Consider the following 23,841-nt stretch of genomic DNA (forward strand, 5'->3'; position numbering starts at 1 on the left):
GGTGCCTGCCAACTTAATTGATATTTCACTTGCAAGAGCTCCGGAGGGGCAGCAGGAAGTGGTGAGCTCCCCGAACAGCCTCGGATTCAAATGGGTAATGGAGGGGCGGGGAGGGCAGCCACGGTGTAGATTCGGATCCCAAGAGAACCGATGCTGGCCGATAGGCGTGCTAGGGGTGCCCGGGGGGATTTTCTAGGCTAGGTGGCTAGTAACGGTACCTGGGTTGCTACTTAGGTACCTTTTGGGGGCACCCTCGGGGCAACTTCTTGACTAGGATGCCTGCTGTAGTTGGTCCGTGACGTTGAATTGTCGTGGCCTTCCTGGTCGATCATGTGGGGTCAAGTCCGACTTTACTCATTCTTGCCATTCTCTGGTGCTCGGACATCTTTCCCCGGAATTACCGAGCCCTCCAGGTATACCACTACTGGATGCTATGTGCCTCGTACAGTACGAGGCACTCGGCAGATGCCTGGATTTACTCAATAAAAGTATCTCCCAAAGGGCTACATGTCTTCGAATTCCATCACAAACACCACCGCATCACGCGCTGCAGATAAAGCTTTACTGAGTCACCCACCCACTCGAGCCTTACTCTCCCCACACTGCAGGTTCCTGTGGGTGGATAGCCACTAAAGGAGCACGAGGGGCGGAAGACAAATATCGATAGAAAATGAAAAGTCCATGATTGGAGTTAGTCATGGCTGCGGCTCTCGCTTATCTTCTCCTTCCCGTCGTCAAACAGAATCCCATTGAAATTTTACTCCCCCTATGGCCCCCCCAGGAACAATCTCCGGTAACAGAAGTCATGCCGCTTTCCGGTTCCCACGGAATATCGGAAAAATAGTAGTCCTGGATGACCCTCTACCTCACTGAGCTAACATCATACAACAGAGAGAACCATAGCCTTGAACAAAAACATGTTCAGTACCTTTTCCCCGGCAAGCTCTCGCATTATTTTGATTCTTTCGTCTTTCGTCTTTCTCTCCTTCAAGAAATCCTTCCTGTCCGGAATTCCTCACAGTTTCGTGGGGTTCCGGTTTCTCCCTGACCTCGGGTGTCCACCACGACTCATCCGCGGTCCCTGTCCTCTTCGTCGCACCCATCTGACCCGGCTATTCCCGGATTTTGGTCCTCTCCCGCACCTTCACCTCACAAGGCTGCGTCGCTAGAATGCCCGAGGGAACCCGGTTGGCTGCGGCGTGATGCCATTAGTGTGGCCATACCCAGTAGGTTGCGGTGCAACGGTCGCGGGCCCTTGCGTCAGCATGAGACGAGTGCCGATGATCGGTGTATTGTCGTCCGTCTTCTGCTGGCTGGCTTCCCGGGCCTTGCGTTCTTCATTGTCTTTCCGCAACTGCTCAATGGTCGCCGCCTGTTGGCTCATGTAGCTAATCATAAATGGCATAGTGAAATCGTTGAGTCCATGCCGCCATGAGATCTCCATCACTGTGTGGAGTGGGATCAGATCATAACACGCGTATAGCATACCCACGTAACACTCGCGGCTGCCAATATCGACAAACTAGGACAATGTCAGTAAATTGCGCTCTCACTCAAAAATGCTTATACTCACGTATCTCAAAAGGTCTTCGACAACCTCGGGCTTGCCAGAAATCGCTGCTGTCTCGATCGCATCGCGGAATAGTTTGTCTTGCTTGGACAGTGCAATTGATTTCTCCCATCGCTTGTTCTTGCGGTAGATTTGCGCTGCAATCTGTCGGAAGAAGACCAAGTCGTGCTTCTCAAGGCGTTGGGCAAGCTCCACCGCGTCATAGTTGTCATAATTCTCGACCGAGTCTTTCAAGGTCTTGTAGTCCTCTTCCTCGATGAGAAGATCATGGATAGCATTGTTGACGACGCGCTTGTTTTGGCCTTGTACATTGAGCAAGAAGGGTTTGATAATGGGGATGTTATCCGACTTCTCAAACATACGCACCACTCGGTTGACGTCGATGCGTGGTGTCAGAGCTTGGAGCAGGTCGGTCAACAACAGCGGCTGCTCCTGCAGGTAATGATTCAGCGCGCGGTAGTAGATCTCCAGATTGGCCACTTTGACAATGATGTCCTTGAAAGAGTGGTGCTCCCAGGCGTCGGCAGCACGTTCCATCATGGCCAATGCAGCGTTGTCCCATTCGTCATAGTGGCAGTACAAGAAGATCAGCTCGGGCCAAAGATGCGCCTCTTCGCAGGCTCGAATCATCTTGGGGATATTGATGCGAGACCAGAAGAGCTTGAGATGTTCCATCACCCGATCGGGATGATACTTCGACAGAGCGATACCAAGCTCAGTAAACATACCCATATGTGCCCGTTCAAGGCCAAGGCCGGCTTCCAACAAGGAAATGAGCTCTTCAAAGTAGCCTTCGCGCTCGTATTGTTTGACAAGATCTTGCAGTTCTTCCGCATGGACAATGAGATTCAAACCACAGATCTGTGCAAGACGGAATTCCTTCTTGGCAACGCATGCCTCGTTCACTTGTTTCCATACCTTCACACTGTTCGCGCGTCGGGCGCAATCAACCGCATTTTGGTATTCGCCCAAGTGCACAAGGGTGGTGGCGAGTTTTGCCCAGTTGGAAACGCTGGTAAAGAAGATCTTCGCGGCTTGGTGGTAGCCCTCTTCATACGCCTTGTCTCCAGAAGCCTCTACATCAGCCACATTGGCAGAGCGCAAAAAGTCTTCAAGCTCCGGTAGCTGGTCGAGTCGAGCATAGCAAAATGCCAGCGCAGTATCGATGGCCGGCTCACGCATGGTCTTGCGCGCCATTTTCAGATATTTGACGAGATCTTCATCTTTGCCGGCATGAGTGGCTGTCTCGATGACTTCGTTGTAATTGCTAGGGTCTTGAGCTTTGATGTATGATTCGATGGCATCGGAGACTCTCAATCCATCGAGTTCGGCCTTTGCAACCTTGCTCCAGACCTCAGGCAAATCAACCTTTTCAGCATATTCTTGGGCACGATCAATGCTGACGATGTGATCGACAAGAACATTGGCCGCGGAGATGTGGTCATTGGTCTTGACGTATATCTCCAAAGCTTCCTCATAGAGACCTTGCTGGATACACATGTTGGCAATTTCTTCCGTGTTGAACTCATTCAGGCGCTGGATGTAGTCCATGAGGCGGCTCTTGTCCGCTTTAGCAGCAGTGAGCATCAGTAAGTTCTGTAGACTACTGTTCTCGCTGAAAGGTGACGGCTCAAGGATGATCTTCTCGAGTAATTCAATGAGTTCGGCTGGCAGGTCGGCATCCAAGAAGGCTTTGACAGCAACAGATACCTTGTCGGGTTCAGAGCTCTCTGGGACTGCTGTCGCGATAACCTGGTCGATGAGAGATCTCCGGTGGGTGTTGTTCTGGGCCAGCACGAAACCCCAGACTTCAGGATCGGCACGCTCCAGAAGATAACGTGCTTGTGCTCGGAACATGGAGTTTTCGTTGGTGATGTTGATGAGCTCAATATCATTCTGGCCCTTGCGATACGCGATATATGCAAGGTTGGGATCTCGTTTCTCACAGTATTTACCCACTATCAGAGTGTCGTACAAGTCATTCTCCTTCAGGAATTTCTCGGGATTATTGTTGCTATCTATTTTCAATGAGTTAGCAAGGATATCAATGAAACCGAAGTGTGCTAATTCTGAAAGAACCAAGGAGATCTACAACACCAAGGCATGAATATTGGCCACTTTTGGCCATGTAGATGCTTTTCCGCGCGCCTGTGCCCTTCGAGGGGGATGTTCGGCAATCCAACAGTAGGAAGGGCAGGATAGAAAACAGAACATATACTGACCAATGTAAATCTTCGCTAGCGCGTTATAAAGCGCCGGTTGCTGGATCCCTGCTGCCAGTGTGGATTCAAGGAAAGGGAGCAGAATCTTGAGACGATTCTGAGTCTCGACTTCATTGACCAACTCGTCGATAGGGACAGCCGAAGGATCGACTGATGCCAACAGGTTCTTGATGACTGATTCTTCACAATCTAGAGCAAGCAATGCTCCGACAACTGCTGGTGTTCGTGCAGGATTGACTCGTTGAACGTACACTTCGATGGATTTGTATTGCTGATTCCGGTAGAGATAGTTGACCAGATCTTTGACAAAGTTGAAACGATCACAGACAATGATCAAGGGAAGCTGCTCGGCCAGACGAGCTTCGATGAGGAAGTTCTTGACACGTTCGGGGTTATAGTGATTGTTCTCGCGACAGATTCTCTCGACTTCCTGGAATTGTCCCATAGTAACAGCCGCCTCGAGGTACTTGAAAACCACTTCTCCATCATCGCTGAGATTGACAATGCTGCCAAGGTAATAGTAGAGACCTTCTGCGGTGCGATGCTTTTCGAATAGTGCAATCAAGCGACTGGGTCCCAGGAGGTCAGAGAACTTAGTGGCGATCTGGATCACAGCAGCCAAGTTCTGCCGAATGTTGACCTTGAGCATCTCATCCATGGAATCCAGCGACTGCTCGACAGACATGCGGCCAAAGTACTGTTGAAGCCATTCAGGGTTGAGCTTGTCGGTCTGAACAATGATTCGCTTGATAGAAGCCGGATCTTCTGTATTTTCAAGGGCACGTTGCAAAAGACCAGCCTGTTCGCAAAGTCGTGCAATTCTGGGTTTATCGTAGTAGGAAAACATCTCGTTCCCAAGAATGGCATCTGCAACTTGTGGTGCGTTCAGGAGATTCATTTCCAAGAGTCGAGTCTGCAAGTGGCCTTGTTCGGGACGGTTTTCCTTGAGTGCATCGAGCAGGAATGCAGTTGCTTGCTGGACCATATTCTGAGACATGAAAATATCGACAACTCTGTCAATATCCACCAATGGACCACCCTCGTTATTGGCGAGCTGAGTAGCGAACTCAGCGCCTTTCTCGGGGTTTGCGCGAACAATGTGTTGCAGCAAGCTGGTGAAGTCTGGCTGATATCCAACCTCGCGCGCATAGGGAAGAATTTCCTCAAAACGGCCAGTTTCCGCCAACGCTGCGACAACTTTTGGTGGAACATTTGACTCGCGGTAGATCTTCAGTGCAAGTTCAAGATCGTGTAAGCGGACAATATCACCAAGCTCTTCAGACGACTCTAATTTGCCTTCACTCATCCACTTGTCAAGGAGGTTCTTACGATTTTGTGCAAGAACCGGCTTTATCAGCTCTACACTCTCGTATTTGTTCAGTTTGCCCTTGTCGAGGAGTTTGCCGAAATACTGCAGAATGACAGAAAGTTGACCAGCTTGTTGAGGTGCGCTCTTGAATCGGTTGATCGTCTCCGGTGTCCTCAAAAATCCTCGTGGAGAGTTCGCGGCGACTTCGGCAGCCTCTGAGTAGTTACCCTGAGCAAAGAGGGTTTCAAACTGCTGTTGATAGAGGTTGTCGGCACCTGGCAGGCCGGCTCTGGCAGCCAATTTCACAGCCAGGGTGGCATTGGCAGGGTTTTGGAGCAGGTAGGGGATGATCGTGTTCTCATCAACACTGACTGAGAGGACCTGGCCTTTTCGGTTGATTCCGACAATACCGGCGGACTCAGAGTCGGGCGTCGTGATGAAGATTGTCTCGCTAGAAATACGATTCATGAAGATGCAGGTGGCTGTTTCGAGATCATATAGGTGAATGAAGCCGTACTTGGTGATCATGTAGATTATGCTGTACTTTTTGGAGATTTGCATGGCAACAGGGAAGTCATTGACAGCCTCGTCGGGGAAGTAGACATCGACTGCCTTCTTGACCCACCGTGCATTGTTCTCGTTATGATCAATCTCCACAACATGAAGCTTTCCTTGACCGGCGGCATTTCGAACCGCAAACGTGAAAAGTTTGTAAGGAGCAGGATTGCCCTCTGCATGGAACGTGCCGAAGGCAGCAGCATGACCCTCGATAGGTTGTGATATTCCACGATTACGCGAGTACAGCTGCATCGTACCAGCGACTCGTCCCTCCTTTTGAGAAATACCAACTATCACCATCCATTGTTCATCATCATTGACGCGATAATTGATGATTTGGCATCCATTTAGGTTGGCATTTCGCTCAAACATCTTCACTGGGGCGGACTGGGTAGGGTCGAACACGTCCCAGTGGTAGACGGAGGTGTCGGTAACCAATCCCAGACTGCGTTCGTTGTACCACTTCCAGAAGACAACATCCTCATTCATGATTGTAGATTTCAGCTTGGATTTGGCTGCGAGGTCGAAGACTTGAATTGTTCTCCCCTGCGCCTTGAGGGCCAGGATCTCGCGACTGAAGTGCATGATGGCGCTGTCAGCGCTGATAGCGCGTTTGATGACTTCATTGTTGTTCTTGAGGTTTACAATTATGACTTGAGGTTTGTCCTGCTCATTAAGTTTCTGCCGTACGCAGACGTAGTGATCGGATTCTAGTGTCTGGGAAGAGGTGTCAGTGGCCGGGTTCGGTTGGAAGTGCCGGACGTGTACTCACACAGGTGTTGAAGGAAATAGAGGCTGGCTGAGAGGGAGGAAACGTGTTAGTAGAAATTCCAGAAGTAAAGGAGAGAATCGATCACGTCGCGCGTATGCCGGCATTCACGTCGAACTGCGCCTGCGATTCAGGGAGCGTGCCCTTACCGCGATATCAAGATTCGTCAACTGTGAAAAGTCAGCCAGGAATTAAAACAGCCGCGAGTGCCATCAACAGACCTGAACCAGTTCAGTGAACCGAATGGGAAGCGCCATGATTGCGACCGGCCTCCTTGCGGCCTCATGCACTTGGAGAAAAAGTAATTGATCGCTCGCTGGACGGCCGACAAAGTGACTGCAAAATCCACGAACTCAAAGGAGTGTAGAAAGAATAGGAGAGGGACGGTAGCAGGAACAAGACCACGATAAATGTGACGTGGGGGTGTGGAAGAAGGGAACTGAAGGACAATCGATTCAATTGTTGATGAGCTCCTGGAAAGTAGAGACACCTTTTGAGAAAGTGAGCGGATCTTCTGGAGTTACAAGCCAGAAACAGGAAGGTCCGTTCTGGTGGCTTGGGCCTGTTATTGATTCGCCAAACGGTAGGGTGCCTGTCAGCGGCCCAGCATGCAACCTTGGGGACAGTCTTTGTCACGTGGAAATGCCTAATTGTGAAGCTTGGTGGCTTGTTAGGGTGCTAAGACACATGGCGCATGCCCATGCACGCCCATGGAACTGCTTTCGTCATTACCTGGACTTACTATTTACTATCAATTATTTCCCAGAGCTCTGGCCTCTCGTCTGTTGCAGCGTCAGTCTCAGATCAGATCTCATTTTGTCCCCCCCGGCTCGTTCCAAGGAATGATCGCGCGTAGACTGAACACTTCTCTGAGCAGACATCCATTGTCTCCGCTTGGTTTTCGATACACAGGAGCCTCTGTACGCCACTATTCCGCACCATCATCACCTCCTCCACCACCGACTTCTACTACCAGACCCGTGTCAAAGCAAAGTGTGGCGAGCACACACCGGCCAGGGGGCCAGGGTGACAGACTGCGATTTTTCCCTTTCCTCATTTTATTCCTTCTCAGCAGTGGTTCCTACGTTCTGTTGGTCAAGAAGCGCACAGAGTCTCAGACGAACGTTACCAGCGAGTTTCGACGGAAAGCACACAGCGAACGGTAGTGACAGAAGAGCTGCTTTCCAATGGCGACGCCTGCAATAGATCCCACGTCGGGGACATCTCCTCTTGCCCAGCCAGAAGCTCCACTCGCCTCAACGAACATCTCCCCAGCTTTCGATCCACAAAAGGTTACCGTTGTATATGTACTGGGAGGTCCTGGTTCCGGGAAGGGTACACAATCCGCAAACCTGGTTCGAGATTTCGGTTTTGTACATCTCTCCGCAGGCGACTTATTGAGAGAAGAGCAGAACACCGAGGGTAGCGAATACGGCCAACTGATCAAAGATTATATCAAAGAGGGCTTAATTGTGCCAATGGAGATCACAGTCAAGCTACTGGAAAATGCCATGCGATCAAAACTAGGGAGCGACGGGACCGGGAAATTCTTGATTGATGGATTTCCTAGAAAAATGGACCAAGCCATCTTTTTCGAAGAGTCAGTCTGTCCCTCAAAGTGCACACTGTTTCTCGACTGCCCCGAAGAGGTCATGAGAGAACGTTTATTGAACAGAGGAAAGACGAGTGGACGGGCAGATGACAACGAGGAAAGCATAATCAAGAGATTCCGGACATTTGTTGAAACGAGCATGCCGGTGGTGGACATGTTTGAGAAGGAGGGCAGAGTCGTTAAAGTCTCGTCAGTTGGGTTGGTCAAGGATGTCTACGAGAATGTGGTCAAGGGGCTAGGAAAGATGGGCATACAGCCTTCGAAATGAGAAGCTCCAGACTTTTCAGCTTGCACTTGTGGCGTGCTATTGATTCCTACAGAGCAAGCTGGGCTGGGCTGGTGAAAGTAGGTCATTCGTATGGTATCAGCAACAATGTCCTGGCTTGGTGCACGATATAACCTTACAGCGGCTGAGCTACATGCCTCTGATCACCTCAATTATCAATCTTCATCACTGCTGCTACTATTACTCTCGCTCTCTCCTTGCTCATCGAATCCCCCGAATTCGTCAGCCTCTTCTCCAAATCCATCCTCATCGTCCTTAGGAGGCAGCATGACAAAGGCCTTCAAGCAGGTGATTCTGTTGCCGGTTTCGTACGCTCCGATTATCGTTCCGGCGTGGACCGGCTTCTTACTCTTCAAGGCGGCTAATACATCAGATAGCGGCAAGAGCATAATGCGGACTGTACCGTCGCTGCTCGCTGCAACGATGGCCGTGGCTTTTTGGCCGTTGGCTTCAGTGTGCAGGAATAGGAGCTCAAAGTCCTTGATCCGCGTCGTGAATCCTGCGGATCTACCGCCAATGGTCGCCACAAGAGTGGCCTCCGGAAGGGATACTGAGGCAGTCTGGTCACTGCTATTTGTTTCATTCGATGAATGAGGGGAGATTGCGTCGGTATCATAGAAGAGTATCCGGCCATCTTCGGTCGAAAGAACGAGAAGGGTAGTGGCGTCCTCTTCGTCCGAGTTCGGTGGGATGCTTTGATAGTGAATCTGATGTAGCTTGGTGAGCGGCTCTGGCAGAACCCTGCATTTAGGTTTCGAGTCTGCCCCAAACACGACCGCTCCGCGTTCGAAGGCGACGGCAAACTCGGCACCATTAGGATTCCACCGTATCCGTCTGCCCTCGCCGCTGCTGTACTTACCCTCTCGCACACTTTGTAAGATGTCGCGACCAAAATTGAGAACACCGGCCTTCTTTCCCGTCACCAAGTTCCATAACCTCATACATCTCTCGCCTCGACCGACGCTCAACATGAGCTTCAAGCTAGGGTGCACAGAGAAGTCATTAATTCCCGCGGGCGTGGCACCTGGTGGTGCTGTGTCTCCACTGGGCTGACCTTGCGCTTTGGGTCGTGGTGCTTTTATTGTCGATACCACAGTTAAGTCTTTCAAACGGGTAACTGCTATGGTGTTGTCTTCTGACCCGGAGAGTAGTTTTGAGCGCGTGGGGAAATGCAGGGCCGTGATATGAGAGGAGTGATGAAGGAGAGTGCCGAGCTCTCTATTTCTGGGATTTTCAGAGATGATGTTCTTACCCAGAGAGGGCATGGGTGGCAGTCTCTCATTGTCGCTGACTGGTGAGGCGGAAAGGCTGAAGACATTGACCTTCTCATCTGAGCCGCCTGTGGCAAGATACACGCCATGTGTTTCAGAAGTACCGGGCTCCGGCAAAGGTGATAGTGCTAGACATTTGATGGCAGACGCATGTGCATTGAACAAGAAGGTATCGGCAAATTGTACCGACAGCGGAGATGCTGGTGACGAAGGGTTCGATATGGTTGCAGTAATGCCATGTAGAGCCCGTTCATATGAGCCCACAACGATTTGAATGACTGGTAAAGTGGTCTTCACGTCCACATGGCCGTTGGTTTTGGTGATCTTCGCAGCAGTGTTCTCTTCACTCGTAGGTTTGACGCTTTCGGAGGGAGTCTTGGTGGCCTTAGAGCCGTTTTCTCTTTTTCTTTTGCCCATAGGAGGAACTTTTAGTGGAATAATTCGTCAAATTTGTAAATTTGGAGAAGTACGATGTAGGGGACTTGAAAGATGGGAGTGGCTTGACCAGCACTGCACAAGATCGTGGAACGAGATTCGGATTCCAGGAACAGAGTATGGTCGTTCTAATAAAGATCTCTGCATGGAAGGTAACGAGATCTACAGTAGATTGCTAGAATGGCTTGAGTCTGCGAAAGTTGTGGTGCAATAAAGACTGACCATAAGAAGTTGAAAGGGAAAATTTACTAGCGTCGTGTTAGGAGTGGCTGCGCCCCCAAAATCTCTGGAGCAGATTGTCAGTGTGGTGGTGATGGTGATTGATGGCGTTGGGAGTCTCCCCCCTCCTGCCCTTGCCTGCCCGAAGAAGAATCCCAGGAGGTGGAATAGGCTGCTGTCCCTCCCTCCGTGCACTCCCCCCGCCCGAGCAAGCCTAACAAATTACCCTGATTCTCGTAACTGCTACGCCCTGTGCCTCCAACTCTGCACAGAACACCAAAATCCAGAGGCCACCTCCTCTACACGTCTACCAACTTCAAGAGGCTCAAATCATCACAACGCGCCCAAACAATTCATTCTGGGCTCTTTATTCATCTCTGTACACTTGATTTCGCATCCTGTCGAATTTTCAGCAATTGATTCGGATGGTTTCTCGTCCTTCTCGTCGACCTCGCCGATGCCGATGAAATGCCCGTCGAGCACTTGCGCTCGAAGAAGTCTCAAGCACAGTGAGCAATATTCCTCACAACCCTCAAAGACGCTCATAATCTCTCCCGCAGTCTACTGACTGAATATCATGAATTATAGGAGCCTGGTGCTGTCAAGAAAGCGCAAATTAAGCGAACTCTTCTCTATCGTTGTCTCCGTCGAAGACCCAACCTACAAGCAGAAACTCCAGGCCTTTCATGATGCAAATGACCTAGAAAAGTACGCATCTCCCGTCGCTCGCTTCTTTCTACCACTGTTGCAGTTTTCATGAATTATGAGGCTCGGTTGGCTTAGTTGTGCTCACTCTTCCACAGAGGGCGTCGCTTCGACGAAACAACAATCCCACCTAGAATCCATATAACTCTTCCACCTCGAAAACATGAGCCTGCGCAACCGCGTGCAGTACCTCCGTCGCCCTCTCTTGGGGCACAGCAATCATTAGATGCATCAAACACCACTCCGCCGTCACCTCCAGGGTCCAAAGCCGCTCCTAAACCGATTCCACCAGAACAGCCCGCGACTGGGCAGAAGTCGCATGACAAAAACAAAGGCAATGAAGGCATCGAGGTTACAGTCGACGAAAGGGGTGGGACAGATCTCCAGGGGTCCACTGCAGTAGCAGTTAACGCGCAGAAAGACGAGGCCAGCACGCTCCCCAATCTTCCCATCCCCGACGGTGAATTGAAGTCCCCAGTACCTCAGTCTGTCAAGGGGCCTCCTCTTGGACAAACATCTAACGCCGAGTCTGAGCCTCCGAGCACGCTGACAGTTGTTACTGGACTATCGGAAGATACAGAACCCCGCTCATCCATTGCCGTCGACCGTCAACTCAGTCGAAGTCCTCTTCTCGTTCCGATCCCAGCAGCTGCCGAACCACAATCCTCGCCAGCTTCCACCAATGGGCCAGACTCGTCTAACACCCCTGCGCCGACAGCTGGATCGCCGGGAACGAGTCCTGGTATTGATGTACCACTTGTTACATCCGAGATTGCTCACGAGGGAAAGCCTTCGGATGCTGAGCATGCTGGCTTGGAACGGTCACCTCCCTCGCCGGAAGCTAAGAACCCGCACGGCACAAGTGGAAGTCATGCTCCCTCTGCTGATGTCGAAACGACCGGAATGGTCAACGCGGGATCCATGAATTCAACTTCTGATGTTCATAGTAAGCTTCCTGCAGAGGTATTAGCTGCATCACAGACCCAGCGACCCATGATGCGGATAGACACTCAAGCAGAGAACGACGCATATTCCAAAGCACGGCCTGGGAGTGGATTTGTCGAAAGTCCAGCCCCAATAACGGGTACAACTCCTAAGAAGAATGTGCCCGCGACGCCGTCATCTCAGGAGCCTGCGAAACGGGCAACGAGGATCTCATCTGGTGTGTTGCAGAAGAAATCTGTATCGGAAATTCTTGGTGAAATGCCGAAGACCTCAACCCCCCCGGCAGAATCCCCATCGTCGGTGATCCACCGCGATGCACATGGTGGCACAACTTCTCAGGGTCGACTAAACGAACGCGACCGTCGTGACAAGGAACGCAGTCGGCTATCAACAGTGGTTTTTGCAAAGCCTCAAAAACCTGCGTTCGATGAGGAGAATCTTGAGTTGACGCGCATCGGCGATGGTGAAGCCCAGCGAAGAACAGGGCCTGGCGAGAGGGATTACCTCTATACTTTGTTCGAGAACAAGGCACACTCGATGTCTCGACAGACCACGATGTCCTACCTCATCCAAAATGCCCACAAGACACTGTCAACTTCGGATCATTTAATTGAGTACGAGTTATCTGCGGAATGTCGGATATTGAAACGACTCTACCAACTCCAAGAGAAGCAACGCTGGCCTCTCAGGCAGTATAAGCGTGCTGATGAAGCAGCTAGACCAACCTCTCATTGGGATTTTCTGCTTGATCATATGAAGTGGATGCGCACCGACTTCAGGGAAGAGCGAAAGTGGAAGCTCGCAGCTGCCAGAGGGCTCGCAGAATGCTGTGCAGAATGGGTCACGAGCTCCCCTGAAGACAGAAAACGTCTACAAGTGCGCGTTCGACCACCAAAGCATCTGCCCGGAAGTACTGAGTCTGAGGACGTGGCTATGGAAGACGGTTCTGGACCGATCCTTTCTTCGCACCCCACGCCCGAGCTGGTGCCCTCCAACGAGGACGATTCCGTGAGCGATGATATTGCAGACCCGCGAGAGGTGCAAATGTCCAGTGCTCCGGCCGCGATATTCTCTTTGGGTGCTTCTGACTTCAGTTTTGCCGTTGACAAAACTCCCGCTCTTGACAAGCTTCTGAACGAGCTACCCCTCTACGAGCCATCCATTGTCAACCTGGATCATTCTATATCTAACTTAGGAGAACGGCTCGACGCGAAATGGAAAACAGATATTGTTCCTGTTTCGAGGTGGGCCACCGAGAAGCTCTCAGTCAAGGAGTATAGGCCTCCAATGAAACGCAGCCGGTACGATTACGAGCCTGACCCTTCACCGAAGAAGAAGACAGAGCCGCTTCCACCGGAGGAGACCAACGTTGCGTTGTTCATGCCTGAGAACAAAGCAATCCGAGACAGGATCCACCCTGGACATTCTTTCCGCCCGCCGTCAGAACATCCCATGCCTACCCAAGCCTTCTTCGAGACGCGGTCGTCATCGCAATGGACACCTGCGGAAGACGATGAACTCAAGAGGCTCGTTAAGGATTATTCCTACAATTGGTCCCTCATTTCCAGCTGTCTTACTCCCCCAAGTTTGTATACGTCGGGCGCTGATAGACGGACACCATGGGAATGCTTTGAGAGATGGATTGGTTTGGAAGGTCTACCTGCGGATATGTCTAAGACGGCCTACTTCAAGACGTACTCGGGAAGAATTGAGGCAGCGGGGAGAAATGTGACTGCTCAGCTTGAGGAAGCCCAAAGAAGAGCGGGCGCCAACGTTCAGATCTCGGCACGAAAGAGGACGACACAGCCTGTCAGAGTCGAACGGAAGAGGACCCAACGACATCTTGCTATGCTGGATGCTATGCGGAAACTGGCCAAAAAGCGAGAGACAGCTCTTCAGAAACAACAACATCAAGCCGACCTTGCTGCCATGCGCAAAGTCAACGATGCCAATGTGCCCAAACCCTCTTATAAGACCCCGGCGGAGTTCTCGCAGCTCAAGCAGGAGCGCGAGCAGAAACTTGCGGAACGGCAAGAGATATATCGGCAGCAACTCATTGCACACCAACGTGCCACGGCACAGCAACAACGTGGCCAGAATGGTCAACCCAATGGCTTGCCAAACAGTATACCTGCTGCTGGACCGGGGATGCGTGCTCCATCCGCAACCGGCGTACCTGGAATGCCAAACGGCAACATGCAAATGCCCAATGGCCATCCCCGTCATCCAGCCATGATGGCCGCAATGCAAGGGAATATGCAGCTACCACCTGGTATGATGGCACCGAAAATAACCCCACAAATGCAAGCACAGATGCAAGCGCAACTCGCCGCCCGTGGTGGAGTAACTTCACCACAGCAGATGCGAATGCTCCAGGAAGCCACCAGAGCGCAACAAGAACAGCTTCTACGACAGGCCCAAGCTCAGAGTGGTTCTCATTCTTCGCCGAACAATCCTCATGCCGCTCTCGCAAATGGCCAAGGCATGAGTAATGCTGCTTATCGTGCTGCTATGGCCGCTGCTACCGCAAACGGGAATGTATCCCCTTCTGGCCACATGAACGGAAGCTCGCCTCGTCCCAACACCGCTAATTCCGGCCAGGCTTTATCCAGTGGACATGTTCCTGTACTGACGCAGATCGCTAACAAAATTCGAGAACACCATCCCAACTTGTCAGACGAGGAGGTACAACGGCTTGCATCGCAGCAGCTCCAAACCTATCAACACCAAGCAACGGCTGCTGCCGCGGGGCAGAATCACAAACGCCCTCAGCCTCACAACCAGGCGGCGTTGAATGCGGCTCTTGGTGCTGTCAATGCTGGGAATAATGCCTCTGCTGCTGCCGCTGCCGCTGCTGCCGCACAACTTGGACATCCAAATATGATGACCAATGAGCAATTGCAACAATATAACCAGCGAATTAGAATGCAACAAGCTCAACAACACGCGGCGCGAAACTTGCAAGCGATGCAGATGCAGCAAATGGCCGCCATGCCCAATGGGATGGCAAACTCGCCTGTAATGAACATGGCTCGGCCAGTAAGCCAACACGGAAACCAAGGGCAAATGAGTCGCAGCGCAACCCCGAGAGACCAGCGCAGCTCCAGCCAGAGTAATGTTAATGGCAACGGGCCTGCGCAACAGAGCAGCCCACGACAGGCGCCGCAGAGCATGCAGACATAGGAAAAAATGATCGAGCTCTCCATATTACCGCACATTTTGTATAAAGAGGTTCATCTCCTATCTATTTGGTACTTGATATTTGATTGTGGGCTCGATCAGGGATGAACGTCGGCACCGGATGTCGGCACTGGGAGTTCATGGTACCCAGCTTTATGTACTCTCTGTCCGATGCGATGTGATAGACTACGCCCAGAGGAAAAGGAATATGAAGGACTGTGTGGTTAAAGCTAAGTGCAGTCTTGAGTCCAGGAGGGGATCGGACGCCAATCAAGTCGGGGACTCGACACTGAGCCTGTAGCACGAAGGGTATAACTGGGACAAGCACAAGCAATGACTGAGAGCAGATTTGAAAGAAATGCTCGAGAAGACAGACAGGAGCAATGTTCTAATTTCGAAGCTATTTTATGCGTTGCGCATATCAAGTACATTCAAGTTTTCTCTTTGGAAATCCCTCCCCCTGCGACCCCTCCAAGGCCCCCTGAGGTTGTAAGGGATTTCGTTCGTGCATGATCTGTTCCGTTCCGTTCGTTCGTGTGCAGATTTGGTCGATTCTTCTAAGCCTCACGCGGCTGCTCTCTGATCCTCGAGGCGTTGCAGCAGAGCGTCCAGGAAGGCATCGACTCTCCCGGACGATCGCCCCGGGTGGTGAGCAGACTCCTAATCTCCACCACCTACCTCAATCTCTCGAGGTCCCTGCTGTTGCTGCTGCTGGTCTCCCCTGTCGCGACGCGGTCCACGGCCACCTCTATCGCCACCCTGTCTTCTCTGCTGCTGGCGTTCTCCTCCATTTCTCTGACCGTCCCCGTCACCTCCGTAACCGTTGACGCCCGCATCTCCGTTCGACGTCGGCCCTTCCCTCAGAAACTTTTCCCTCTCGGCCCTGACGACGGTCAACACGCTCTCCAGGCTCCGTCGCCACACCATGAGGCGTCCTTGGATTTCGGCCCATTGCTTCTCCCCGAATACGCGGTACGTGGCTCGCTGAACCAAAAACTCCTGCTTCAGTTGGGAGAGCTTGCCTTCGACGAGACCAGCTCGGATGGTGTCGATGACCCACATCTCCACGTCTTCGGAGGGGATCTGCAATGCAGATGCAATGGTGCTATAGGGAACCGAGCGAGTCGTTGATGATGCGGCAATAGTAGCCAGTGTTAGAAGGCGGATCTTGTGGCTCAGCGTCTCAGCTGCGGAATCTGGTATGCCCAAGTCTGCTAGGTTGTTCGTTTCGAGGAAGTCGGTGTATGATGAATAATCGTCTGAGGAGAAGATCTCCAGGAGGTCGAAGAGATTGCTATCCGAACGCCGCAACGCGACGACCGCGTCGCTGGTAGTCAAGGGTGTAAAATCCGTTATTGCGGGATTTGTCAATGCCACCCGCAGAGCGCGTCGTGCGAGTTCTGCGCTCTCCGCCTCGGACGCCGATTCAGGAGGGATTGTCTGTAGTGCAGATAGAAGGTATGTGTAATGGAGGTCTTCATTTCCGGTCGCAGAAGCCACATCAGCCACCCCTACGTATAGATTGCGGGCATCTTCGTCATCGAGCTCCCATGCAGACAGCCAGTTGGGGATGTTCGTCTCGAGTTGAGGGATGAGCGCCTCGAAAGCCTGAGAGGAAGACGTTTGGCGCATGACTTTGAGGATGGCGAGGAAGACATGGTAGCGAGATTCACTTGTCGGAGGCAGGACGTTGAATATGGTTGTAAGGGTCTGCAGCGCAAGGCTGCCGCCGTAGGTGGGAGAGGAGGTAACGGGCTGCTCAGACAAATACGTGCATATTCTGGAGAAGAGTCCGTCAGAAATGGAAGATTGAGAAGAGAGGCTGATCAAGAGGTTGTATGCTGCGGAGAATTCTGCGAAATAGATGTCAGCATTCCACCTCCAAGTAGACAGTCACAACGGGTACTCTTACCTCTCTCAGGAGCGCTGTTGAGGACTGAAGCCTTGGTCACGATCTTTTTCAACACTTCATTTTTCTGGCTTTGGACTGCGGCCTCGTCAATAGGCTCTTGTGACTGCTCGGACTCTCTGATAGTGCTGAGCAGTTGTCCGATTTCGGCCTGAACCCCGGCGCCTTCTTCCGACTTTGCGAGTGTGTCGATGTACTGGGCGAGTTCTTCTGCAAGTTCAGTGAACGTCCCTTCGATCAGAAGGGTGTTTGTGGGTGCGGGCATTGGTGGCGGAGGTTGACTCGAAGCAACTTTACGGGCGTTACCGAATGGTAGCAAAGAAGGGGAATGAGCAAGAAGAACTAGAATCGCAGACACAGATTGTCCCCAAGTCAACCAGGACCTCAGATATTGCGATTGCTCAGTACCAGATGGTTTGGCTTCTGCGAGAGAACCACCAACGCCAAGATTTCATCTGGTGGTCGGAGGGCAACTTTCCCACTGACCGCAGCAGTTTTCGCGAAATCGATCATTTGGGGCTAGCGTCTTGGCAAAGTCCTGGATAGAATACATGAGTTTGGTGTGAACAAGTAAGGTTGAAGTGACTCCGTGGAAATTCTTAGTTTCTAGCTTATAATATACAGAGTATCGCATTGGGGGGAATATCCATGTTCATCTGAGTGAAATGTTCAAAACTCCCCAATATGTTGCAGATGATCACCACGATCTCTTCCTGAGAATGCTTCAGCCCTTAAATCACCGTCTCATGCCATCAACCTCCCAACGACGGCTAGAAGACGTCGTCTGCGACCTTGACCTCACCGGTGCCCGGTGCAGGGACGGCTGCATTGTCCTTTGCCGCCATCTCATCCTGAATGAAAACTCCCAGACCCGCAAATGCCCGCAGCAGACATTCGTCCATGTATTGTCCAAAGTCGTAACCTGCGGCAACCATGGCTTCTGCTGGCTTCCCCCTTGCCCGAGCAACGTAGCTCTCCTTGACCTCGTAGTAATCTCTGTTGCGCGACATCCCCATAAAGGGATCGTATGGTGCCACAGCCACCGGAATGATCTTCTTCTTCAGACCCTTGATTAGACCGCTGGGATCTGCAACGGTTGGGTCAACGTCCTTCTTCTTCAAGGCTTTAGTGCTGGGGTCGGCAGTTTCGCTTGTATCCACTTTGAGACCATTGGCAATGGCATACTCCTTCAACTTGCGGTTTGTAGCCGCCACATCCGTTCGCAGGACCAGATTCATGATCATTTCTTCTCGAAGCTCCAAGAAGTCATCGTAATAGCGTTTCGACTCGAATTCTTCCTCCTGCCGATCGAGGCTATCTATGTCAGGCCAAATGTGCGAAAGGGGCCAAGGACAACATACATTTTATTCACCCGTTTCCGAATTTCCACCTCGCGTTCGATCTTGAGATCTTCAAAAGTTTGGGTCCGCCATTCTCGTTTCCAGAGACTGACATGACATCCTCCGATGGGACATTCGGCTTTCCCACTGGAGAAGTTTCGGTCCACACAGCCTTCGCAGATCCGGTGGTAGCATTTGGTGTTGATCTTGAAGCGAAGTCCTGGGTGTGTCCGAGGATCGCTGCCACAGACGGGGCATTTGTTTGGGGCTGATGATTCATGTCAGTATGTCTCCGCTATCTTGTGTAAGTAGGGTCTGTACGGGTCAACTCATCATCATCCATGGCGCTTCTTGCTTCATCAGAAGGGGTTGCCTCTGATAAGTCCTTGATCAGACGACGCTTCGAATTTGATCGGACCTGGTGTGTGTCGCCACTATGAGCCGTAGCATCTCGAAAAATAATCAGCTACGGGTTCGCGAGGAAGTCATATAAGATCGAAGAGAGAGCAAGGTTGGAGAAGTGAAATGTGTAATGTCCAAGGCAGAGGCACGTGCAAGGCTGGAGGCGAAACTTGTAATGACAAATCGTTTCGCTACAGTGTCGTTACCAAAAAGTCAGGCGGCAAGGCTTCGTGGAAGATTTTCATCACCAAAACACGGATCATCACCTCCTCTCTCCTTTCTCTTCTCAGAACTCCTGCTTAGCCTGTGTGCTCTGCCTTTTTGTAAACCATGGACGCTTCCGCACTTGCTCGAGTTGAACTACAGCGGGTCGAATTAGAGAACAACATTGCAAAGCTCCGCAAATCTCTCCGACACTGGCAAACACTTGAGATCGACTACGAGGGGCTTAAAGAAGAATTCCTGGGCATCCCCGAAGATGCCTCCCCCGATGTCTGCCTTCAAGCAGCAAAAGACTTCAAGCCAGAAATTATCGACGAAACTGAGTTGCAGGAACTTCTGAGGGATAAAAGCTCCCGGCCTCGCCGACCTTCTCAACTTGTGGACTTGCTATCAAAGCGTGCAGATTATGTCACCCGAAATATTGAGACAATAAGGAAGCAACTCTCCGACGCAGAAAAGAGGAGGAATGCCTTACTGCTTGCAGAGGAGCCCGATCATCGAGATGAAGCTGGCCTACCTCTGGCCGAAATTACCGAGGAGCTCGACGACATGGGACAGGTTATATCCAGCAAAGTGGAGACCCCAGGTGCTAACGCTCCCAATCTAATAGACGTACTGAAGAGGGCTGGTGTGCATGATCTGGAGGAGACAAACGGCACAATCACGAAAGCCGAATCCCCAGCAAACCACCCGGACGGAAACGCCCCCGCGTCACAGATAGAAGTGGATGAGGATGGGGGTGAGGAAAGTAGTTCTCCGGATAACACTCCACTAGCCGGTATAGTTCAACAAGCGCAGTCTCCAACAGATGCCTTCCCAACGAATCCAAATGACACGGAAGCAGAAGCCGAATTGCGCCGAGAAATGCTCGAATATTCACGCGGCTTAGACGAAGTCGGGGCCATTGTAGCTGAGCTTGAGCTGGAAGAAGAGGCATCCGATATCTCGTATGACGAAAATGAAGACGACCTGGACTTTGACTCTGACATGGATCTGGAGGACCTCGAAGAGGACGAGTCGGAAGATGAATCTGGCAAGAGCAGACGGCCTCTATCTCTTCCACGCGGCTATCAAAAGAAAATGGAAGAATTGCAGGAGAAGCTAGGGCTGAAGAATATTGGGCCTCAACCAGAAGTTGAAGCCACAATGGAGCAAGTCAAACATGTGGAACGGCCACCAGCAGCCGAAGCAGCTCGGAAGGCAGCTATCGCCAGGCATGATAACTCGAAGAAGAGTAATTTGAAGTCGAGTCTGAGCAAGTCTGCGGAAGCCGACAAATCAATCAAGGAGAAGAAGCCCAGCAAAAAGAAAGTGGCATTCTCCACAGACTTGGATATTGCTCACGAACAGCCTCCGTCTGGGAAAATGCCTCCATCAAACAGACCGCCGCTCAGAGATACTCAAACATCGAAGTTGCGACCCATCAAAGATTCAATCATCGAGCGAGTGAGTGACCAAGATGAGGAAGCCCCTACTATCCCGGCAGCTCCAGCCACAAAGACCGTCAAACAGTCAAGATTCAAAGCTGCGCGGGAATCTTTACCGCAGACGCCCAAATTCGCTTCTCCAATGCCATTTTCAAGCGAAAGAGTTGAGGATACAGGTGCGTCCCCTCAGTCTCGATCCTCGGTCGTCACTGCGCAGGTGGTGGAGCGGTCATTTTCCAAAGCACCGAAGGCTCCCAGCCCAGATGACTTTTCCGAAGAGGACCACCAACGGGAGATCGCGAGGGAATACCAGCAACACAGGATGAAACGCATAGCCTCCCAAGATGGTGGGTTTCTCGGCAACAGTGAAGACGGTGAGATCACTCCTCTGGAAGACGCGAACGGGCGGAAGGTCAGCAGATTCAAGGCGGCGGGAATCAAACGATGAGGTTCGATCAGAGTCAGAATCCTCTGTCCTATCACCAAGACTTGCACAAGATGAAAGAGATCGTCATTCTTTGAGCCATCGAAGTCCTGTCACCATTTCCCCTTACCTCTTCTCTATACTTTCCATCCTGTCGAGTCGTTAGTTGCATTTCCCCCCGGAGCCGTCAGGAATCTCTTTCCATGCTACGCAGAATTTGTAGAATCAATCTACCTATTCTCACACGACGGAGCTCCTAGATGGAACGATGAAGCTGGGCTCTCTGACGCCTGATCCGGTGTTGATGGATATGGCGATTCGTTTCACCCAGTACATACAAGCAATTCATTCTCCACCCCGGGTCACCAAAATTGCGTCTTGAAGCCACGGCAAAGCTCCGGCTCCACTCTTGTCGATGCATGATGGATTTTCATTTGTCTACAAGCACACAAAAGGGTATTTGGATTACGAGATATCAATTCGTACTTGCGGATTCGGCTCGACGCATAGGAGCCGCTCCATCCCAGGCTGCCGAAGATCTTGACGTCCACCGCCCTTTGACCGACTTACCTGGACCTATCCTAGTAGGTTTACCCAGGGTATTACTTATAGCATTTGAGACCCCCCTCCCTACTATGGCCTTCTTGTCCTTTTAGGGTCTTTCAAACCCATATAATCCCCTGCCTTTCCCTCTCTTTCTCCCTCTAGTCCCCTTTATAGCTCTAACAATATCTTCCATCACGACAATAATTGCTCCTTCTTTCGAGGGAGATAGCTGGCAATCAAGCAAAAACACAACCTAGCCTGGGATTGGCTTCCCCCAATGGAGGCAAAGGGGGCTAAAGAGGTTGACTTCATCGGTCCAGCCCAGCGAATACAGAATCTATCTACCGATCATGTGCCTATCGAACCTCTCTCTGAAATGCCCGAAGCGGCTCAGCAGGTGCAGCCTCGCAGCAAGTTTCGCATCACTATGATTCTGATCGCCCTTTATCTCTCACTGTTCGTGGCCGCCCTCGACGCCACCATTGTCGCCACTGCAGTTCCCAAAATCACAGCGGACCTTCACTCGGCAGCTGGGTACATCTGGATCGGCGGTGCATATCTCATAGCCAATGCTGCAGCCGCTCCGATCTGGGTCAAATTTTCCGATATTTGGGGCCGCAAGCCAATTTTCCTCATCGCCGTGGTGGTATTCTTCGCCAGTTCGGTGGTATGTGCGGTAGCCGTCAACATTCAGATGCTTATTGCCGGCCGCAGTATCCAAGGAGCGGCGGGGGGTGGTCTGATCTGCATGGTCAATGTCGGCATTTCCGATCTCTTCAGCGTCCGTGAAAGGAGCTTGTGGCTCGGTTTGTGTGAAGGGATCTGGGCTCTGAGCGGAGCGGTCGGTCCTCTCTTGGGCGGTGCCTTTGCTCAGAAAGTCAGTTGGCGATGGTGCTTCTACTGCAACTTGCCCATCGCTGGTACCGCCTTTGTGCTTCTTGTGCCCTTCCTCAACGTGCACAACCCTCGAACGCCAGTACTGGATGGGGTCAAAGCCATCGACTGGTTTGGCTGTGTCTCAATTCTTGGTGTAACGGTGATGCTGCTCTTAGGACTTGACTTGGGTGGATCTGTCTATCCCTGGAGTTCGGCCAAAGTCATTTGCCTCATTGTGTTCGGCGCATTGATGATCCTTGTCTTTGTCTACAGCGAGAAGAAATTGGCCAAGTACCCGGTCATTCCCCTGTCCCTATTCGGCACCAGGAACATTGCGACCATGCTAGTGACGTTCTCTCACGGAATGGTAAGTCTCTGGCACTAGCATATACTCAAAACTCTCTACTGACACTCGATCTAGGTCTTCATTGCTGCCGAATATTACTTACCTCTGTATTTCCAAAGCGTCAAGGAAGCGTCACCGCTTCGATCAGGTGTTCTGTTGGTACCACTTATTGTCGCCACAGCAGGCACTGGTGTCATCAATGGCTTGATCATACATCGTACGGGCCAGTACAGACCATCCATGTGGGTTGGAACTATTTTAATGACCCTGGGCACTGGCCTCTTCATTTTATTGGATGCACACACCTCGACAGGCACCATCATCGGCCTTGAAATAATCGAAGGCGTTGGTTCAGGGCTGCTGTTTGAGCCTCCTCTCATCGCAATTCAACAAGGTGTTCCCCAGGACAGTGTCGGCACTGCGACATCGACACAGGCCTTCATTCGAAGCCTGGCCCTCTCGTTAGGCGTCATTCTAGGCGGGATTGTGTTTCAGCAAAGCATGGATCTTCGACGGTCGACATTGCAGCAGATGGGTTTGCCGCCTTCGGTCGTGGAGCAACTGTCTGGTAAAAACGCCGGCGCCAACGTCATGGTGGGCAAGACTCTTCCGCCCGCCCAAGAACTTGCAGTCAAGGAAGCATTCGCCTGGAGCATAAGAAACATGTTCATCATGTTCACGTGTCTTGGTGCTCTCGGTGTTATTGCGAGTCTCTTCGTGGTGAAGACAAAGCTTTCAAAAGAACACAGGGAGACGATCACTGGTCTCAAGAAGGAAGAGCCTCAGTCTTGAGGCACTGTTTTGAGTGCGCCTGATTTCTCTAGGCCTCTTCTCCGGAGCGCCCTCTCTGAATCCACCCCGGCTTGTGCGGTTTCGTCGTGCGACCAGTTCAACCTAACGACGACGACGGAGATGTACAAGCCTCTTCGACGGCAAACCACCGGGCCAGAGTCCTTGGTCAATGAGTTTTACAGTCGACTGTTGTGATATTCAACAAAGCAACATATACTACCGCATAGGGGATGCTTCAGCCCCATTAACAACAGCACGCCCTCCTTTGTTGGGACCTACCTCCATGGTCCATTGACTTTGAACACTTCACCAGCCTGGTTACCCGATCATTGCCAGAGGTCAACTCGTGATCCTTTACTCTGCCCGCTTTCAACAGACGTGCTTGCATGCTTGCTTCAATATTAGTCGATATATACGGTGAGCTTCTCCACCGTCACAAAAACAGCACATCATGTCAGATAGTCCCACGTTAGCCA

At 51.5% G+C, this 23,841-nt stretch overlaps 8 protein-coding genes across 8 annotated transcripts; 4 read left to right on the top strand and 4 right to left on the bottom strand.

Moving 5' to 3' along the window:
* Positions 1-1,165: 1,165 nt before the first annotated feature.
* AYO20_06258 (hypothetical protein) lies at positions 1,166-6,685 on the bottom strand (the record flags this gene model as incomplete). Its single annotated transcript, XM_022644549.1, has 5 exons — positions 1,166-1,522; positions 1,574-3,588; positions 3,793-6,376; positions 6,578-6,598; positions 6,650-6,685. The coding sequence occupies 5 exons, from the start codon at positions 6,683-6,685 to the stop codon at positions 1,166-1,168; spliced, it is 5,013 nt and encodes a 1,670-aa protein (XP_022499427.1).
* Positions 6,686-7,615: 930 nt separating this feature from the next.
* AYO20_06259 (hypothetical protein) lies at positions 7,616-8,308 on the top strand (the record flags this gene model as incomplete). The annotated part of the gene is made up of 1 exon (XM_022644550.1): positions 7,616-8,308. One exon carries the CDS (start codon positions 7,616-7,618, stop codon positions 8,306-8,308), a length of 693 nt encoding a protein of 230 aa, XP_022499428.1.
* Positions 8,309-8,481: 173 nt separating this feature from the next.
* On the bottom strand, positions 8,482-10,014 carry AYO20_06260 (hypothetical protein; the record flags this gene model as incomplete). Its single annotated transcript, XM_022644551.1, has 1 exon — positions 8,482-10,014. The coding sequence occupies one exon, from the start codon at positions 10,012-10,014 to the stop codon at positions 8,482-8,484; it is 1,533 nt and encodes a 510-aa protein (XP_022499429.1).
* Positions 10,015-10,719: 705 nt separating this feature from the next.
* Positions 10,720-15,084, top strand: AYO20_06261 (hypothetical protein; the record flags this gene model as incomplete). The annotated part of the gene is made up of 3 exons (XM_022644552.1): positions 10,720-10,760; positions 10,840-10,959; positions 11,055-15,084. The coding sequence occupies 3 exons, from the start codon at positions 10,720-10,722 to the stop codon at positions 15,082-15,084; spliced, it is 4,191 nt and encodes a 1,396-aa protein (XP_022499430.1).
* Positions 15,085-15,741: 657 nt separating this feature from the next.
* AYO20_06262 (hypothetical protein) lies at positions 15,742-17,255 on the bottom strand (the record flags this gene model as incomplete). Its single annotated transcript, XM_022644553.1, has 2 exons — positions 15,742-16,934; positions 16,994-17,255. The coding sequence occupies 2 exons, from the start codon at positions 17,253-17,255 to the stop codon at positions 15,742-15,744; spliced, it is 1,455 nt and encodes a 484-aa protein (XP_022499431.1).
* A 505-nt stretch (positions 17,256-17,760) lies between these two features.
* Positions 17,761-18,673, bottom strand: AYO20_06263 (hypothetical protein; the record flags this gene model as incomplete). Its single annotated transcript, XM_022644554.1, has 3 exons — positions 17,761-18,304; positions 18,352-18,598; positions 18,652-18,673. 3 exons carry the CDS (start codon positions 18,671-18,673, stop codon positions 17,761-17,763), a joined length of 813 nt encoding a protein of 270 aa, XP_022499432.1.
* Positions 18,674-19,062: 389 nt separating this feature from the next.
* AYO20_06264 (hypothetical protein) lies at positions 19,063-20,829 on the top strand (the record flags this gene model as incomplete). The annotated part of the gene is made up of 1 exon (XM_022644555.1): positions 19,063-20,829. One exon carries the CDS (start codon positions 19,063-19,065, stop codon positions 20,827-20,829), a length of 1,767 nt encoding a protein of 588 aa, XP_022499433.1.
* Positions 20,830-21,628: 799 nt separating this feature from the next.
* Positions 21,629-23,365, top strand: AYO20_06265 (hypothetical protein; the record flags this gene model as incomplete). Its single annotated transcript, XM_022644556.1, has 2 exons — positions 21,629-22,594; positions 22,649-23,365. The coding sequence occupies 2 exons, from the start codon at positions 21,629-21,631 to the stop codon at positions 23,363-23,365; spliced, it is 1,683 nt and encodes a 560-aa protein (XP_022499434.1).
* Positions 23,366-23,841: the final 476 nt, after the last annotated feature.

This window comes from Fonsecaea nubica (genome assembly GCF_001646965.1).
Source record: "Fonsecaea nubica strain CBS 269.64 chromosome Unknown Scaff39, whole genome shotgun sequence".
Taxonomy (NCBI): Eukaryota; Fungi; Ascomycota; class Eurotiomycetes; order Chaetothyriales; family Herpotrichiellaceae; genus Fonsecaea; species Fonsecaea nubica.